Genomic DNA, 19,965 nt, shown 5'->3' with positions numbered 1-19,965 from the left:
GCTCAGGTCATGATCCACGGTGTCTCCTTGGGAGTCTCCCTCTTACTCTGCCCCTCTCTCCCTGCTCATGCTTGCGCTCTCGCTCTCTCAAATAAATAAAATCTTTAAAAAGAAATGTCATGGGTTCCCTAGGAATCTGATGGGGTTCACTCCATGCTCCAAAACTACATCCAAAATTATTTCTCAAACAGGCCTCTCTCTACTTGGGTGGCTCAGGCTGCTGTGGGAAAATGCTTCAAGTTCTTAGAAGTTCTTTTGTTTAGCTTACAGTGCCTCCAATGTACCATCTTAGATATTTTTGAGGTCTTAATAAAGGGTTGCACAGTAGTAATCTTGATCTTTTTTTATTTTTTATTTTTTTATTTTTTATTTTTTTTTATTTATTTATGATAGTCACAGAGAGAGAGAGAGAGGCAGAGACACAGGCGGAGGGAGAAGCAGACTCCATGCACCGGGAGCCTGATGTGGGATTCGATCCTGGGTCTCCAGGATCGCGCCCTGGGCCAAAGGCAGGCGCCAAACCGCTGCGCCACCCAGGGATCCCTCTTGATCTTTTTAAAAAAAAAAATATTTTATTTTATTTATTTATTCATGAGAGACACAGAGAGAGAAGCAGAGACATAGGCAAAGGGAGATGCAGGCTCCCTGTGGGGAGCCCAATGCGGGACTCGATCCCAGGACCCCAGGATCACAATCTCAGCCAAAGGCAGATGCTCAACCACTGAGCCAACCAGGTGCCCCTTGACTGGATCTTTATTCTTAAGTCATATTTTATTAAGAGACTCTTTTATTGGCTGGAAAGAATGAATATGCAACACAGCTTTCTTTTCTAACCCAGCACATTTTTGGCTCTTTGTATTTCCTATAGATCCTGCTTGCAAACTGACCAGTTCTTTCCTAATTTTCTTTCTTTCTCCCCATACCTTATCACATGCAGCTAAAAAAAGCCAGTTGAGACTTCTTCAGTTTTTGTACCTGGAACTCTCCTGATCCATATCTACAAATTCATTAGATATGTTTTCTAAGTTACTGCAGGTAACTTTTGCCAGTTTTGCCAATGAGTCTGCCACTGAACAATACAATTGACCATCCTCCAAACTCCACTAGCAATTTCCTGTCTGCTCTTTCAGCCTTTGGTTCTTGTCTCTTTGTTGCCTTTCCAGCTTATGCCCAGTAACCAGTCTCTTAAGTCAATGTTATGGTTTCTTGTTAGGCCAGCACCTCTTTTTTTAGCTACTGGTTTCTTGTTGATGATCTCTAGTAATGTAACAAACTACCCATAAAACTCAGTGGTTTAAAACAACAGTCATTTATTATATCTCATAATCATCCCCGCACCCCCCCCCCCCCCCCACCGGTAGATCACTTGGGTTCACTTATGTGGCTGGTGGAAGGTTGGCTAGGTCAGAAAGACCAAGACAGGTCTTGGCAGCCATCCTTGCCCCGGGTGGCTGTTGGTGCTCCTGTGGGCTGAAGTGCCTCAGATCTCTCCTACATGACCTTGCGTCCTCCAGGAGGTTAGACCATCTCCCTTGCATGGCGTCCTCAGAACAGTGCTCTGAGAGAAAGAAAGCCAGAAGTCACAAGCTCTCTTGAGGCCTCGGCTCCAAAACTTTCATATCACTTGTACCACATTCTGTTGATCAGAGCAACTCACAAGGTCAGTCCAAATTCAAGGGGGTAGAGACATCTCTAAAATAAATAAATCTTAAAAAAAAAAAAGACATGAAGGTATTCATTAGGTATACTATGTTTTCTGTAACAGAGTTCCATTTTATTGCAAAACTTTGCTTCTACTCAGTTCACTAAATCACTCATGCATGCATTCATTTCAACAGGTATGTTTTTGAGCCCACACACTAGGTACCAGCCATACTTAACTATAATTAGGGCTAAGGACCATACCATCAGCATCTTTCTTATAACAATGGGCAGAAAATTGGTTATATAGATATTTCTTGACATGACTCCCCTTAGAAAGCACCCATTAAAAGTTTGGTGGGTTTGGGGCTTACTGTATACCACAAGAGTTATACTTAATTCCTGCAATTTTGCATATACAAGTGTTTTCCCCATAATGCAGTGCTCTACAAAATAGAGAGAAGGGAGAGCATGGTTCAGACTTTTTACAAGTACAGAGGGTAATTGTGCTTCCTTTTATCATAAAATACCTTGAGACTTTATTTTTTTAAGAGAGTGAGCAGGTCATGGGGGCAGAGGGAGAGGGAAAGAGAGAATTGTAAGCAGGCTTCACACTCAGCATAGAGCCCGACATGGGGCTCCACCTCACAGACCCTGAGATCATGACCTGTGCTGAAATCAGGAGTTGGATGTTTGAGCCATCCAGTTGCCTCAAAACACCTTGAGACATTTATGCTACAAGAACAATCAGATCTACTGTGGACCTGGTCACATTGAGATACAGTCAGTCACCTTACATCCAGAAAAATACTCATGAAATTTCAGTTTCATTTTTAGATTCAAATATACAGATAGAGTCTCAGAAAAGCCCAGCATCCAACATTGGGGAAGAGTAATTAGAAGGGATGCCAATGAGCCTGATTCAGATGTAAAGAGAGGGAGCTCCACTTTCACGGGCAGCCTCTGCCCTCATTTACCTACCTCAGAAGCCGAAGTACAAAGGAAAAAGGAGATTTTCTAGAAACCAATACTATCCATGGACTGGAGCTTCTCTAGTATAGTATTTCTGGGAAACCCCAACATAACTGGGCAAAGGGCACCCTGAGCCACTTTCTATTTGACCACAAAAGAAGGGTCATAGCTGCTCAACCCATCAGTGCTCTTGCAGTGCAGACAATGAGGGGTGGGCATCCCAGCAGGAACCCAGAGATGGGAAATGTGGGCCACTTCTTTTTCTCCTTCAACCTACATCTTAGAAATAGAGAATGTTAGAGCTTGAAGGTTATTTGCAAGCATCCAGTACAGCCTTTTCAAAACAAGTCAGGAAATGGAGGCCCTGAAAGAGGGGTTTGCCCAACAACATCTCTTAATATAAATAAGAGATTTCTTTCTTCCCTCTCATAGTAATTCTTCCCTTCTTGTTTACAATGAATGTCGAGCCTAATGGCTGAGTGCACAAGCTTCAGAATCAAATACACTAGGTTCACATCTAGACTCTACCACTTACTAGCTATATAAACTTGATCAAGTTATTTAGCTTCTTCTAAGCCTCCATTTCTTTAAAAAAAAGATAATGCCTCTTAGAAATTTGTGAACATTAATGCGATAACCCATGAAAAGATTTAAACGCAGTACCTACAACACTCTATAAATATGAGCTGTTTAAAGATTTTATTTATTTATTCATAGAGACACAGAGAGAGAGAGAGAGAGAGAGAGAGAGAGAGGCAGAGACACAAGCAGAGGGAGAAGCAGGCTCCATGCAGGGAGCCCGATGCGGGACTTGATCCCGGTTCTCCAGGATCACACCCCGGGCTGCAGGCGGCGCCAAACCGCTGTGCCACTGGGACTGCCCCAATATGAGCTGTTATTGTAATTAATCTCAATATTATTTCAAAAGGTACAGAAGGAAGGAGACATAATATTTAGAAAGATCAGGAATGCCTGAGTGGCTTAGTGGTTGATTTTCTGCCTTCAGCTCAGGGCGTGATCCTGGGGTCTGGGGATCCAGTCCCACATCAGGCCCCCTGTAGGGAGCCCGCTTCTCCCTCTGCCTATGTCTCTGCCTCTCTCTCTGTGTGTCTCTCTCATGAATAAATAAATAAAATCTTAAAAAATATATTTAGAAAGATCACTGTGGCTGAGTGGAGGATGGGCTTGAAGGCCTACACTAAGACACAGCAGTGGGGTGAGGAGTAAGGGATGGACCAGAGAGGTGGAATTAAGAGGACTTGCTAGCAGATTGCTTGTGGGAGGTGGTGAGATAAAGTTGTCTTTGAGTCAGGAAAGTCTAGTGGAGGAGAGACTCACTGTTTTAAGGGCCATCCCTGGTGTTATCTTCTTTCTCACCATATGGGCTGCCACAGCTAGTGGGTATGACTGGTGGGAGTAAGTGGGCCCTTACATTTGGTACATGTACAATGGCTAAGGCAGAAAATTCAGTTACCACCTATATGCCAAAGACTCCCTGACCTCCTTCCCTTGTTCCAATTATATATATTTAACTATTTACTCATGCCCTCACTTGGATGTCCCAAAGGCATCTCAAACTCGACCTATCCGAGACAGGACTGATGGAGATTTTATGTAACCCTGCTCTGCACATTGGTTAATCACATACTCATCCTTTTGAACATTTAGGACAGGAGTAATGATTATTTCCTTTTCCTTTACTGTCCAGAAACCCATTTTCTCCCTCTCATCCTTCACCACCATATATTCTAGATCACATCCTCTTAATTCCATCTCTGGACTATTGTAGTAGCTTCCTAACTGGTCTTACTTATCTGCTCTGACTCCCCTAGTCCATTTTCCTGTCTGTGAACAGATTGGTCTCTTCCAAACGAAACCTCATCATATCTCTCCCCCACTGAGAGCCCTGGAATTAACCATTTCTCCAAGGAACCCTGGTTCCCTTCGTTGGAGAATGGTTTTAGAAAACAAAATCTGAGTGCTGGGTGGGTGTATTACTATTGGAGTACCGTTGCTCCTAAGCCCTTTCAGCAGACAGAGATAAAAATTATTGACATCTATTTCTGCATCTATCTGTGTTATATCTCACACACACACACATACACACACACACACACACACACCATGAGTTCATATTCATGATACCTCCAGTCCCATTCAACACCAGAGCATTTATTCTATCTTTTCTCTTTATTTGAAGTGTTTCCTCCAACAGTGAAAGATCTGGCTCCCATCATCTAGGATATATATACTTATTTGTTCAATCCTAGTATACACATAAAGCAGTTTCAGAATTGCTAACCATATCCTTGTGAGAGACAAACTTACTAACTTTAAAAAAAAAGGAATACAGTTAGATTTGTTTGTTTGTTTTAAATATTTTATTTATTTATTCATGAAAGACACACAGAGAGAGGCAGAGACATAGGCAGAGGGAGAAGCAGGCTCCATGCAGGGAGCCCGATGTGGGACTAAAACCCAGGACCCTGGGATCACACCCTGAGCCGAAGACAGATGCTCAACCCCTGAGCCACCCAGGCATCCCAGATTTGTTTGTTATTATTTTATTCCACTTTGAATTCTTTCCCACATCCTAGCTGATTTTATTTTTTTTTTAAATTTTATTTATTTATGATAGGCACACAGTGAGAGAGAGAGAAGCAGAGACATAGGCAGAGGGAGAAGCAGGCTCCATGCACCGGGAGCCCGACGTGGGATTCGATCCCGGGTCTCCAGGATCGCGCCCCGGGCCAAAGGCAGGCGCCAAACCGCTGCGCCACCCAGGGATCCCCATCCTAGCTGATTTTAATTGTTGTGTGCTTTTTTTTTTTGTAGTTGGGTACGTTTTATTTAAACACAAAGTGACTTTTTTTCTAATTACAAAATCAGTTAATGTACATTACAAAATAATTTTAAAACAGAAAAGAACAAAGAAAAAAATTATTCTTAATCTTAAGATAAACAACTCTCATCACTTTGGTACAAATCCATCTACCAAAACTTTCCCTTTTTTTAAATGCAGAAACGTGTGAGCATCTATTTTGAGATCCTCTTACATGATTCCCCTGTTTTCAACAAAGATTAGTAGCTGCTTAGTACTATATCAGAATACTGGATACAGCATGATTTGTTTAATCATGTCTGTGTTGTAAGATATATAAGCTAACTAACCTTTTGTAGAAATTTTTGTATACATCCCTAATTTTTATGTCTCTTTAAACATCCTGCCAAAGTTCATTCCACGAAGGTTGCAGAAAACTGTTTCGCCCTTTCAAAACAAAAAAAATACAAAACTCCTCTAAACATTTAGGCAAATAGTGATTTTATTGAATCCGAGTAGGATGGAATTTTTTCATATTTTTATTTGCTTTGTGTATTTATTTTCTGGATTGTTCACTGATGTCCTCTGTCAGTTTTTATATTGGTTTTCATTTTCTTAATATTTCTAAAAGCTCAGCACATATAAGAAGAGCAACCTTTGTCTATCATATATAATGCATGTCTTTTTTAAGTTTACCTTTTAGTTGCTTAAGGTTTTTTGAGATTTTTATTCTTGTAGTTTTACCTAAGAAAAGGGTTTTCCCACTTCAAGATCTGATGAGGAGACATATTTTCTAATTTTTACTATCGCAAATTTAAATTTTTTCTATAGTGGTACCAGAATCTAATGACTTCCTTTTAGAGAACAGGCAGTTGTTCCAGTCATATACATGGAATAATCTGCATGGAATATACAATAATATACTATACGTGGAAACGAGCCATACACTTGGAGCTGCAACACTGGCAGTGGGCTTTGTGAGTAATGGCTTCAGGAGAGGTACAGGATCCCTCTCTGGGTTCACACTCAGGGGCTCCAAGCAGCCCAGCTCCTCACCACAAATTAAAAATTCTATGTTTGTTATATATTTTTATACATGGGTGTATTTTTAGCTTTGTATTCTTTCTTAGTGATCTATCTATATTAATAAACATTATTTTTATCATTACTAGTTAATAGTATCTAAATGCCATCTAGCAGTCCCTTCATTATTTTTCTTTTTTTCCTTTTTTTAATTGAAGTATGGTTGATATACTATGTTACATGGTTTCAGGTTTACAACATAGTGATTGGACAGTCCTATACATTATGCAATGCTCACCATAAGTGTAGCTACCATCTGTTACCATACAACACTATTATATTATTGACTATATTCCCTATGCTGTACTTTTCATCCTTCTGACTTATTTTAGAACTGGAAGTTTATACCTCTTAATTTTTTTTTTAAGATTTTACTTATTTATTGATGAGAGACACAGAGACAGTAGAGACATAGGCAGAGAGAGAACAAGGCTCCCTGAGGGAAGCCTGATGCGGGACTCAATCCCAGGACCCTGGGATCATGCCCTGAGCCAAAGGCAGACGCTCAACCACTGAGCCACCCAAGTGTCCCAATTTTTTTCCTTTTAGTACGATTTACTTTTTAGAGCCATTTTATGTTTACAGCAAAATTGAACAGAAAGTACAGAGTTCCCGTACACACCTGGCCCCCAACACACACATACTCCCCCACCATCAACATCCTATAACAGAGTGGTACATTTGCTAAAATTGATGAACTGCACTGATACATCCTTATCACACAAAGTCCATAGTTGCCATCAGACTTCATGACTGGTGTTGCACATTCTATAGTTTTTGACAAATGTATAATGACTCATATCCACCATTATGGTATCATACAGAATAGTTTTGTTGCCTGTATTAGTCAGGGTTCTCCAAAAAAACCAGAACTAATAGGATATATATAAAAGAGGAGATTTGTTACAGAAATTGGCTCACTTGATTATGGAGGTTGAGAAGTCCCACGATCTGCTGCCTGCAAGCTGGAGAACCAGGAAAGCTGGTGGTATGATTCAGTGAATCTGAAGGCTTGAGAACCAGAGGAGCAGATGGTATAAGGCCGAGTCCAAAGGCCTGAAAAATCAGAGGAATAAGGGAGCTGATGGTGTAAGTTCTGCTCCAAGTCTGAGAGCCTAAAACCAGCAGTACCTGTGCCTGAGGGCAGGCAAAGATGTCCCAGATCAAGCAAAGAGCAAATTTGCCCTTCCTCCACCTTTTTGTCCTGTTGAGGCCCTCAAAAGACTAGATGTTGCCCACCTGCATTGCTGAGGGCAGTCTTCTTTACTCAGTCTACCAATTCAAGTGCTAATTTCTTTCCAAGACATCCTCACAGACGTGCAGAAATAATATTTTACCAGCTATCTGGGCATCCCTTATCCCAGTCAGTTGACACATAAAATTAGCCATCACATTACTCTAAGAATCCCCTGTGCTCTGCCTGTGTATCCTTCCCTCCCTTGAACCCTTAGCAACCACTGATCCATTTACTATCACCATAGTTTTGCCCATTTACACAATGTCATACGTTTGGAATCCTACAATAGGTTGCCTTTTCAAATTGGCTTCTTTCACTTACTAATATGCTAGCAATATTCATGCAAGAGAAGTAATATTTCACTTAGGAATATGCTCCATAGTCCGATAACTCATTTCTGTTTAGCACTCATTTCATTTTTAGTTCATTTCCTTTCAGCTCATTTCTTTTTAGTGCTGAATAATATTCCATTGTCTGGATGGACCATAGGTTAGTCCTCTATTCAGCTACTGAAAGACATCTTGGTTGCTTACAAGTTTTGGAAATTATGAATAAAGCTACTCAAAAAATCCATATGCAGGGTTTTGGGTGGACATAAATTTTAAATTCATTTGGGTAAATAACAAAGAGCACAATTGCTGGATCCTATGGTAAGAATAGTTTTGTAAGGAACTGCTACAGTATCTTCCAAAGTGTACTATTTTGTATTCAGCAGTGTATGAGAGGGCCTGTTGCTCCACATCCTCATCAGCCTTTGGTGTTGTCAGTGTTTTGGGGTTTTCATCATTCTGATATGTGTGTAATGGTGTCCTGTTGTTTAGTTAATTGGAGATTTTTGGGGGTATGTGAAACATTATAATGGTTCTAAAAGTCAGAGCTATACAAAAAGATATACACAGAGAAGTATTGCTCTCCCTCACCCTACTATCCAGTTCCCATTTCCCCCTTCTTTCTCTCCCTTTCCTGCCCCATCGCAGTAGGTACGCAATTTCTTTAGTTTCTGGTTTATGCTTTCTATATTTCTTTTATACAATTGAGCAGATACAAGTATATTTTATTTCCCCTTTTGTCTTACATGAAGAGTAGCATAGTTTAGATACTTTTTTGCACTGTAAAATGATTGTTTTAAAATCTGTTTCTGAAAACATTATCTGGATAACCAGTATATCTGTGTTATTGTCTCCTGCCCCTCCTCAAACATTGTCTTATATCCTTATCTGACTGCATATTTTTGATTGAGTCGCAGACATTTAATATGAAACATTATAGAAATAACTTGAGACTTAAAATGATATTAATGCCTCTAGAGAGGATTTACATTGGCTTCTGGCAGGCATTTAGGAGCAGGAGCAATCCAAGTTTGAGCAATCCAAACCTTAATCCATCAGTTTCCAGCACTGAGACGATGCACAGCTGCACTCAATCCCTACAAGGGTCAATTTACTACGAGTTCACCTTTTCTCCTAAGATATAGCCCTCCAGGGCTCCAGTCCAAAAGAATGCATCATGGTGGGTTCTAGACTCCAGATTTGGTCCTCCAAGCCTTGAGGGGATGACTTGATTCCTCTAGGAATCTATGACCCCAAACGCCTTGTGCATCTCTGTTGGTTACCTGATTCTCCTGCATGTTGGCCCCGTATTTTTCTGTCCTGTTAGCCCTTCGATGCCTTCAGACAGGTGGTTTATAATATTTTGTTTGGCTTTTCTTTTGTCCATAGTGGCGAGTGTGCCTCAATTCTGCCATTACAGAAGTTCTTTCATTGCTTTTAACATTGAGTCTAAAATGTTTAGTTTTAGAGGTTGTATTTAGTTCTTTTTCAAATCTGTCTGTTCTTTTCCCACAATTTTAAATTATCTTGTGTTAGGGACGCCTGGGTGGCTCAGCGGTTGAGTGTCTGCCTTTGGCTTAGGGTGTGATCCCAGAGTCCCGAGATCGAGTCCCACATCAGGCTTCCTGGATGGAGACTTCTCCCTCTGCCTATGTCTCTGTCTCTCTCTCTCTCTGTCTCATGAATAAATAAAATCGTTTTTAAAATAAATAAGTAAATAATTTTGTGTTTAATCAGTCTGTGTGTGTGTGTCTGTGTGCATGTGCACACTATTTTATTAGCTAAGTTCCTGATGATCTAATATTTCTGTTGTGTCTGTTAACTCATTCATGGCAGATTGGTTATCATGCATTTTATCGTTTTGGATTGTGAAGTCATTTTCAGAAGGCCCCCTCTGTGTGGCCTGAGTTGAGGGAATGCCATGTCAAAGTAATATTGTGTTTGCTTCAATGAAGCATCCTGTACCACCATCCTGAGACTGGCTTTTATATTAATTTTTCCCATCGGTTGAGAATAAATGAATATGAGACCATATGAGGCACAGGACTTGGATTTCATATTCGTAAGGGAGACCCCTTCCCCCACCCACAACCCAAGCTAAGACAAGCAAGTTTGTCTTAGTGCTGGAAATTAGATTTTTTTATCTGGACTATCATTTTCCAAAGGATATACTCCCTTAAGAGTCCTGGCCTCACGCAGGGTCTTGGTTCTAGCTAAACTTTCTGCCTGTAAGGCCTTATTTTCTGTCCTTCTGGATATTAAAACACAGCCATATATTTAATAAAACCAAGTGTTGCTCACTCCACCACTACTACCTGCCCAGATGATGGCTGTATCTGCTCACTAACTTAACACCCTGATTTTCAGTTTTCTCTTTGTTTTTGGCCTCCAAGGATTTCTTTATTTTCTTGAAGGCACTTTGGTACTCGTAAAAGAACTTTTTTTTTTTTTAATATTTTAGTCAGCATTTCTAGGTTCCTGTGATGAGAAGGCTTTCAGGTTGCCTAACATCCCATTGCTAGACATGGAAGCTAAATAGTTTTTTTCCTAATTAGAACCACTATTATGGTGATGTTATAGGACAAGTGTATTTTATGCGAACAAATGAGCAAGAACTTCCCTACTACGCCAAGTTTGGGATAATAAATATTCTTTCCCTTTTTCCTTATCTTCCCCCAAGAATCACCCAGAGAGCAGTGTAAAGGCCGGTCCGCCTGTGTCCACTTTAGCCCCAGTGAAGGCAGTGATGGAAAGAGACATCCTGGAGTCTCCTCTGTTGAGAAGTCCAGAAGTGAGACAGGTGGTGAGCAGCGGTGTGACAAGGGGAAAGGCTTCTTGAAGCAGCCTTCCTGTATCAGAGTGGCTGGGCCTGGTGACGAAGGAGAGGACCCCGGTTGGGCAGCTGCAAGCCTTCCACAGCAGGACGGCCACCGGAAACCCAGCAGGCGCCAGGACACAGCATCCAAGGCCAAGTGCGCCTCCCAGAAAAGACGCGTTCAAGAGCTCCGAGGAGGAAGGCACTCCCCCGCTGGTTCTAGCCGGCCTGGCAGCGCCAAGGGGGAGGTGGTCCATGCTGGGCCGAATGCTCTCCACCACCGGACACCAAGAAACAAAACGACGCAGGACAAGCTCGCAGGAGGGATCTACTCAGACTTGCCACAGAACACAGAAGTGTTGAGGTCAGGAGTCAGGAAGGCCGGGACATCCACCCTGTCTGAGGATGCTCAGGTATCCAAGGAGACGGATCCAGCACCTGGTCCCCTCTCTGGGCAGAGTGTGAATATTGACCTTCTCCCCGTAGAGCTGCGTCTGCAGATAATCCAGAAAGAAAGAAGCAGAAAAGAGCTGTTTCGCAAAAAGAACAAGGCGGCAGCTGTTATCCAGCGGGCCTGGAGAAGGTAGGGGGCGGAGGGTGCCGCGGCATCTCTGGATCTGTGGTTGCTCTGATACTCCTAACGTGACACGCCCTGTGCTCTGCAGCGTCCTCCAGTGGATTCCACATGCTGGCATGACAAGGCCAGTTTCTACTGAGCATACCCATAAAATTCACTCATGTGTAGGTCCTACTAAGTTACATTGGATAAGCTATTTGTTTATTTTTTTTAATATTTTATTTATTTATTCATGAGAGACACAGAGAAGGAGAGAGAGGCAGAGACACAGGCAGAGGAAAGAGCAGGCTTCATGCAGGGAGCCCGACGTGGGACTGGATCCCAGGTCTCCAGGGTCGCTCCCTGGGCTGAAGGCGGTGCCAAACCGCTGAGCCACCTGGGCTGCCCGGATAAGCTATTTGGAAGATGTTTTTGCCAAGAAAGATAGGAAGCCCAAGATAGCCTGGTGCAAAGGAAAAGAGCCTCGGTTTGTAACCAGTAAGCCCGAGTTTCAGGTGTCTGACAAGTTATCTGACCTTTGCAAATCACACGGTCTCCCTGACCTTCAGTTTTCTCATCTGTAAAATAGGATTTAGTAATTGCTGCACCTGTCCTGTTTATAGGGCAGGTTGCTAGAATGAGATCATGTGCACTTTGTAAATTCTAAAGCACTACACATGTAAAATATTTTAGTTTTTCTTGTTATGTCTTTACTACCCAGGCGTTAGGCATGGCCCAGATACCTAAACCAGGGCCTGGTCATCATGGATTAAGTGGCTGAAATAGATTACAAAACCCTGTGAAAGCACCTGCCATGCTGGGAATGTGGGGTAGGTGCGAGGGGTAGCGGTGGGGGCGCCCCGGCATACGGAGACAGACTCCTCCAGGGACTAACTACGGGGGGACTGCAGGAGTCCTTTGCTGCAAGTTTTTCACGTATTTCATAACCTCCTTCATCGGCAGGCCCCGCTAGGGCCTAAATCTAGATTAGGCCTTAGACATGACCAGTGTCTAGGGGAGGGTTGGAGCCCTTGCCCACAGGTGGGGCTCAGGTGGCCTCCATCTCCAGAGAGAGGAAGGTTGATGGGGGAACAAAGCAAGCAAATCACTGTGAGCACAGGTGTGCCACATGTCAACGCCGCTGTCAGGAGATAAAAGGGCGGGAGAGACCCGCACGTTGGCAGAGAGAGAGAGAGGGGAGAGCAGGAGAGCTTCTCATGAGATCTGGGGAAGGCCTTGGCGACTGTGGTGCTGGGGGCTGGCTGGCAGCCGGGCGACCTGCTCCAGGCCGGCACGGCCGTGCTGCGGAGCATCCTGTCTGTTCAGGCTGTTGGCCTTGTGAAGTCATCTCCTGTCTGGTCCCCTTGCTCTCCCAGCTACCCCAGGAAGCTGTCACCAGGAGCATCAGTGTCCCCATTTTTTGGCAAGCAGATTGTCCCAGGAGGAATGCTTTGTCCTAGTGGTAGAGGTCAGGCACTGGAAGCTCTGACTCGAGGGCCTTTGCCATACGTTCTCGGTAAAGGTGTTTGCTGTGGTCAGGGTGACGGCGGCAGAGGCAGACCTCGTGCTGCATGGGTGGTGCCCACCCTGGTCAAGGTACTGCTGTTACAGGGGTTGCTGGCATTACTGGGGCAGATGCTAGCACTTGGCGTTGGTTAGGTGCTGGGGCCAGATGCTGTTCTAAGTAGTTTTGTGCGTATTAACTGGTTTAATCCTCCCAGTAACCCTACGAGGCAGGTACTGTTCTTGTGCCCATCTCCCAGACGACGACGCTGAGGCATAGAGAGGTTAATAAACCTGCCAAGGTTACAGAGCTAAGAAGTGCCCGTGCTGGCTTGGAGCAGAGAGTCTGCCTCTGAAGCCACAAATGGGAACAGTCCTTGCTCCCCCTCCCCGGGGACTTCTGCACTGGCTGCCATCCCAGAGGAACTTTTTAAGTATTTCAGCTGAAACCTGGGATCTAAACAAGCCAGCAAGGTTTACCGCATCAGGCCCCACAGCTGCTCCCCAGCCTAAATGCCTTCCCGTCAAACTACTCTTTGACTCCTTTGAAGAGTCAGAAGCTGACAGGTCCTGTCCATAAGTGTCCATAGCAGCAAATGAGCCTTCAGTCATCCCTCCCCCCCACCCCAGAACACTGGGCTCATAGTCTGTGTGCCCATCTGGGGAGGCAATTACACAGCCCTCTGGCTGCTCCGTTGTACAAGTCTGAGCCCTGGGACACTGACTCCCAAAGGGACTGTGGGAAGTCACGTGTCTGGTGACAGTAAAAACATTCCTATTGATTCTGTTATACAGCCTTATGCATTTTCAGTTTTAAGTACAGGAGCCCAGAGTGGTTCCTGGGACAGTGTGTGGTGTCTGACACCAAACTTAAGGAGCGGTGAGGGGTGGGGTAGAGAACAGTGCTTGGCACATAACTGGTCCACAGAGGCAACTGTCCTTACAGGAGACATGGTGAGGACACAGACCAGAGACAAGGCGGCTGGGAAATGCACAGGGATAGGGTGAGCAGAGGGAACCGTGGGCCCAGAGACAGTGAGCAGGGCTGACTTTAAAGTGTGAGCCTTCTTATCAGTCAAGACTTTTCTTTTTTTTAAGATTCGATTCTATTTATTTATTCATGAGAGACACACAGAGGCAGAGACACAGGCAGAGGGAGAAGCAGGCTCCGTGCAGGGAGCCCGACGTGGGACTCGATCCCGGGTCTCCAGGATCAGGCCCTGGGCTGAAAGCGGTGCTAAACTGCTGAGCCCCCCAGGCTGCCCAAGACTTTATTTTCAAGATTGAAAGCAGATGCTGGATGATCTAAGCGAGGCTGGAAAGTTGCTGTGGCTAAGAGCAGTCATACTAAACACTTCCTTTTTACATGAACATCTGTAAGCTGCCTTCCTGTCCGCTTCTCCATGTTGTAAGGTGAATAAGCAAGGCTGGGCTGGACCCTAAGAGCCGAACAGGGCGACTGGGCATCTTAGGGCTCCCAACGAACCAGGAGTGCTGTTTTCCCTCAGGATAGCAGAACAGAGGCCATTACCTGACCCCCGGGGCCATCCCGTCATCTGGACACAGACTAAGAAGTCTGCATACCACAGCTGACCGGGTGGAAGTTACACCCGCTGAAAGCCAACACTCGGGCTTCCCAGTGAGTTGTCTGCCTGCAGAGAAGAGGACGTGGAAGATGCTTGACATCACAAACCCAAAGAAGCTGAACTATGGAGCAGTGTTGTCCAAATCTCCAGCTTTTCTCCATAGTTGGCTTTTTGGAAATGTGATCAATATTCTAGTAGAGAGATGCCATGGTTGGCATGCTCCAGGGAAAAGAAGACTCGTGAAGTCTGAGTGAAATCAGCCACGAGGGCACCTAACATCACAAGGAGATTTTTTTAGCAGACTTGAGGAAGGAAGACCTCCCTCTAATTTGGTGTACTGTAAAATTAGGCACAGGGCCTGTCTCTGCAGCACCTTTAGGCTCACCAGTAATTAATTAATTAATGAGCTACCAATAAGCTAATGAACACTGCAGCTTTCCTTGAGAGGCTCAAACAGTTGTGTTCAATAATAAGTTTGGAAGTGCATGTGGGATAGATACCACCAAATAAACGCTAGGTGTAAAGATCGCCATCATCCCCATGCCCCTCGCCTCTCTCCCATTCTAGGCCCCACCCTCCAATAGAATGAACTTAGTAAAATACAGCTCTAACTTCTGCACCTTTTTTTTTTTTTTTTTTGAGATTTATTTATTTTAGAGAGGGAGCTTGTGCACGGGGTAGAGGGGCAAAGGGGAAAGAGAGTCCTAAACAGACTCCACACGCAGCACACAGTCTGACGTGGGGCTCAATCTCACAACCCTGAGATCATGACTTAAGCCAAAATCAAGAGCTGGACACTTAACCAACTTAGTCACCCAGGTGCCCCACTTTTGCCACCCTTCTTAAAAACCTCTGCAGATCCCCACCAAGTACAGATCAAAGTCCTTAGCAGGATTTGGCTGTTGGGTCAGACAGCCCTGAGTTTGAATGTTGGTCTCTCCTGGCTCTAGCTGTGAGACCTTCTACAAGTGACTCAGCTTTTCCCCCACCGATTTGAGATTTAATTGACATACAGCCTTGTAGAAGTTTAAGATGTACAGCATAATGACTTGATTTGCATATATGATTTATATGCAATGATTACCACAATAGGTTTAGTTATCTAAAGTTCATCATCATCTCACGTGGATATTAAAAAGAAATGGGAAAAATTGGATTTTTTCCTTGCGGTGAGAATTCTTAGGATTCTCTCAGCTTTCATATATACCATAAAGCAAGGTTCACTATAGTCAACATGTTGTACATTATATCCCAGTACTTATTTATCTCATAACTGGAAGTTTGTATCTTTTGATCACCTTCCCTCAATTCCTCCTCCCCTCACCTTCTGCCTCTGGTAACCACAAATCTGATCTTTTTTTTTTCTTTTTCTTTTTTTTCTTTTTTATTATATCCCACATATAAGTGAAATCATACAGTATTTCTTTCTCTGACTTATTTCACTTAGCATAATGCCCTCAGGGTCCATCCATGTTGTCACAATGGCAGGATTTCCTTCTTTATAACTGTTGTATATATACCATAATTTCTTTATCCATTCATCCATGGGTGGGCACTTAAGATGTTTACGTGTCTTGGCTACTGAAAATAGTGGTAAAGTGAACATGAGGATGCAGATATCTCAACACAGATTCATTTCCTTCTATATATATCCCCAGAAGTGGAATTGATGGATCATATGCAGTTCTATTTTTAATTTATTGAGAAAAATCCATCTGTTTTCCATAGTGGCCAAACCAATTTACTATTCCACCAGCAGAACACAAGGGTTCCATTTTCTGCACATCTTGCCAACATTTGTTATCTCTTGTCTTTGGAGAGTAGACACGTTAACAGGCATGATGTGATCTCTCACTGCGGATTTGATTTGAATTTCCCCTAGGACTAATGATGTTGAGCACCCTCTCTTGCACCTGTTAGCCGTTCATGGATTTTCTTTGGAAAAATGTCTATTCAGGTCCTTTGCCCATTTTTTTCAAGATTTAAGATTTTTTGCTATTTAGTTGGAGTTCTTTTTCTTTTTTTAAAGGATTCCTTCTTTTTTTTCGTAAAGATTTTATTCATGAGAGACGCGTGCGCACACACACACATACAGAGAGAGAGAGAGAGAGAGAGAGAGAGGCAGGCAGGCAGAGACACAGGCATGCAGGGAGCCTGATGTGGGACTTGATCCCAGAACTCTAGGATCACGCCCTGGGCTGAAGGCAGGCACTCAACCGCTGAGCCACCCAGGTGTCCCAGTTGTAGGAGTTCTTTATATATTTTAGGTAGTAATCTCTTATCAGATATGATTTGTAAGTATTTTTTCCATTCCACCGGTTGTATTTTCATTTTGTTGATCATTAATTTCACTGTTTAAAATCTTTACTTCATAGTTCTGCTTGCTTATTTTGTTGTTTTTGCTTTTAACGTCCTTTTCAAAAAATCATTAGCAAGACCTCTGTCAGGGACCTTTTTTCCTGGGTTTTCTTTTAGGAATTTCTGGTCTTATATTTAAGTCTTTTTAATGCATTTCTAGTTAGTTTTTGTGAGTGGTGTAAGATAAAAGACTAGTTTCATTCTTTTACATGTGAAAATCCAGTTTTTCCAGAACCATCTATTAAACATATTATCTTTTCTTCATTGAGAATGCTTGGCTCCCTTGTCAAGTATAGTTGACTGGATAAGCATGGGTTTATATCTGGGCTCTTAATCCTCTTCCACTGGTCCAGGCATCTGTTTTTATGTGGATACCATAGTGTTTTGATTACTGTAACTTTACAATATAGTTTGAAATCAGGAAGTATAATGCTTCTTCCTTTGTTTGTTCTCAGTATTGCTTTGGCTACTTGGAGTCTTTTATAGTTCCACATAAATTTTACAATTTTTTTTCTACTTCTGTAAAAAATGCCATTGGAATCTTGATAGGGATTGCACTGAACCTATAGATGGCTTTGGGTGCTATGGATGCTTTAACAATATTCTTCCAATCCAAGAACACACAGTACCTTTCCATTTATTTGTGTCTTCAATTCATTTTGTCAGTGTTTTGCAGTTTTCAGTGTAGAGATTTTTCTTTAGTTGAATTTATTCCTATTTGTTTTTGCTATATAAATGGGATCATTTTATTACTTTTTCAGATAATCTGTTATTAGTGTATAGAAATGTGATTTATTTTTGTATGTTAATTTTTATTCTACTTCATTGAATTTGTTGATATAACAGTTTCTGGTAGAGTCCTTAAGTTTTTCTATAAATAAAATTATCTGTAAATACAGATAAACTTCCTTTCCTTATATGATCTCTTTTATTTCTTTTTCTTGTCTGATTGCTCTACATAGGACTTTCAGTACTATGCTAAATAGGAGTTGAGTGGGCACCCCTGTCTTGTTCCTAATCTCAGGAAAAGTTTCCAGCTTTTCACCATTGAGTTTGATATTAACTGTGGACTTGTCATATGTGACCTTTATTATGTTGAGCTACATTCCTTCCATACCTAATCTCTTAAGTTTTATCATGAAGAAATGTTGAATTTTATAAAATTCTTTTTCTGCTTCTATTGAAATAATCATGTTTTTCTTTCATTCTATTAATGTGAAGTAGCACTTTGATTTTTATGTATGTTGAGCTATCATTTCAGGAGTAAATCCCACTTGATCACCATTAATAATCCTTTTAACATGCTGGTGAATCCAGTTCCTACTATTTTATTGAGAATTTTTGCATCTATATTCATCAAGAGTACTGACTTGTAGTATCCTTTTCTGTCTTCGGTATCAGGGTAATGCTGGCCTCATAAAATGAGTTTGGGAGTGTTCTTTATTCTGATTTTTCTTTGGGAAGGGTTTTAGGAGGATTGGCATTAACGTTTTTTTTTAAGATTTTATTTTTAAGCAATTTCAACACCCAATATAGGGTTTGAGCCTACAACCCATAGATCAAGAGCCACATAATCTACTGACTAGGCCAACGGTGCTCTGGCATTAATCCTTCTTTAAATGTTTGATGAGATTTATCAGCCATCTGGTCCTGAGCTTTTCTTCATTAGGAGCTTTTTTAAAAATTTTTTAAGATTTTATTTATTTATTCATAAATAAAGAGAGAGAGAGAGAGAGAGAGAGAGGCTGAGGGAGAAGCAGGCTCCATGCAGGGAGCCTGATGTGGGACTCGATCCTGGGTCTCCAGGATCACGTCTTGGGCCAAAGGCTGTGCTAAACTGCTGAGCCACCCGGGCTGCCCAATTAGGAGTTTTTTGATTATTGATTCAATCTCCTTACTAGTAATTCATCTATTTACATTATCTATTTTTTCTTGATCCAGTGTTGATAGGTTGTTTCTAGTAACTTCCATTTCTTCTAGGTTGTCCAGTTTGTTGTACAGTTGTTCATAGTAGTCTTATGGTCCATTGCCTTTCTATATCTGTTGTAATGTCTTTTTCATCATAATTTTGTTGATTTACATCATTTTCCTTGCTTAGTCTAGCTAAATGTCATTTTTTTTCAAAGAACTCAATATTCTCTGTTTTTCTGCTGTTTCATTTATTTCTTCTCTAATCTTCAGAACTTTAGGCTTTAGTTTTGCTTTTCCTACTTAAAGTGTAGGAGTAGGTTACCTATTGAGATCTTTCTTCTTAATGTAGGCATTTATTGCTATGAACTCCTCTCTTAAAACTGTTGTTGCTGCATTCTGTAAGTTTTGGTGTGTATTTCCATTTTTTGTTTGCCTCAAGATGCTTTTTTCCCTTTGATTTCTCCTTTAGTCCATTGGTTGCTCGGGAAAATGTTAATTTCCGTGTACTTGTGAGTTTTCCAGTTTTCCTCCAATTATTGAGTTCTAGTTTCATACCACTGTAGTCAAAGAAGTTTACTTGGTTTGGTTCCAAGTCTTGAATTTGCCAAGACTTTTGAGACCTAACATATGGTCTCTCCTAGGAAATGCCCCATGTGTGCTTAAGAATGTATTCTGCTGTTGTTGGATGTATGTTCTGTATATGTCTGTCAGGTCCAATTGATCTATAGTGTTATTTCAAATCCTTTTTCTTCATTGATGCTCTATCTGGATAATCTGTCCATTGTTGAGTGTGGGGCATTGAAGTTCTCAGCTCTTACTGTATTGCTGTTTACTTCTGTTAGCTCTGTCAGTTTTTGCTCTTATATATTTAGGTGCCTCGATGTTGGACACATAAATATTTACAAACATATCTTATTGGTGGATTGACCTTATTATATTGGCCTTCTTTGACTTTTTACTATTTTTAAAGGCTGTTCTGATATAGCTACCCTTGCTTTTTTGTTACCATTTGCTTGAAATATCTTTTTTCATCCATTTGCTCTGTGCATGCCTTTAGGACTAAACTGGGTATCCTGTAGGCAGCATATCATTGGATTTTTTTTTTCTCCACTCTGTTCAGCCATTCTGTCTATTGGAGAATTTAATTCCTTTA

The 19,965-nt window shown here is 42.0% G+C and overlaps 1 protein-coding gene across 3 annotated transcripts in view; it reads left to right on the top strand.

Annotated features, from left to right (window-relative positions):
* Positions 1-19,965, top strand: part of INVS (inversin) — a 153,513-nt gene that overhangs the window by 125,605 nt on the left and 7,943 nt on the right. For all 3 annotated transcript variants that reach the window (XM_041761124.1, XM_041761126.1, XM_041761125.1), the window contains one exon: positions 10,764-11,481. In XM_041761124.1, coding sequence (XP_041617058.1) covers positions 10,764-11,481 — 718 coding nt within the window. The remainder of the gene's footprint in view (positions 1-10,763; positions 11,482-19,965) is intronic.

This window comes from Vulpes lagopus, chromosome 7 (genome assembly GCF_018345385.1).
Source record: "Vulpes lagopus strain Blue_001 chromosome 7, ASM1834538v1, whole genome shotgun sequence".
Classification (NCBI taxonomy): domain Eukaryota; kingdom Metazoa; phylum Chordata; class Mammalia; order Carnivora; family Canidae; genus Vulpes; species Vulpes lagopus.
Note: the sequence above shows the minus strand (reverse complement) of the source record. Positions and strands in the feature narration are given on the sequence as shown.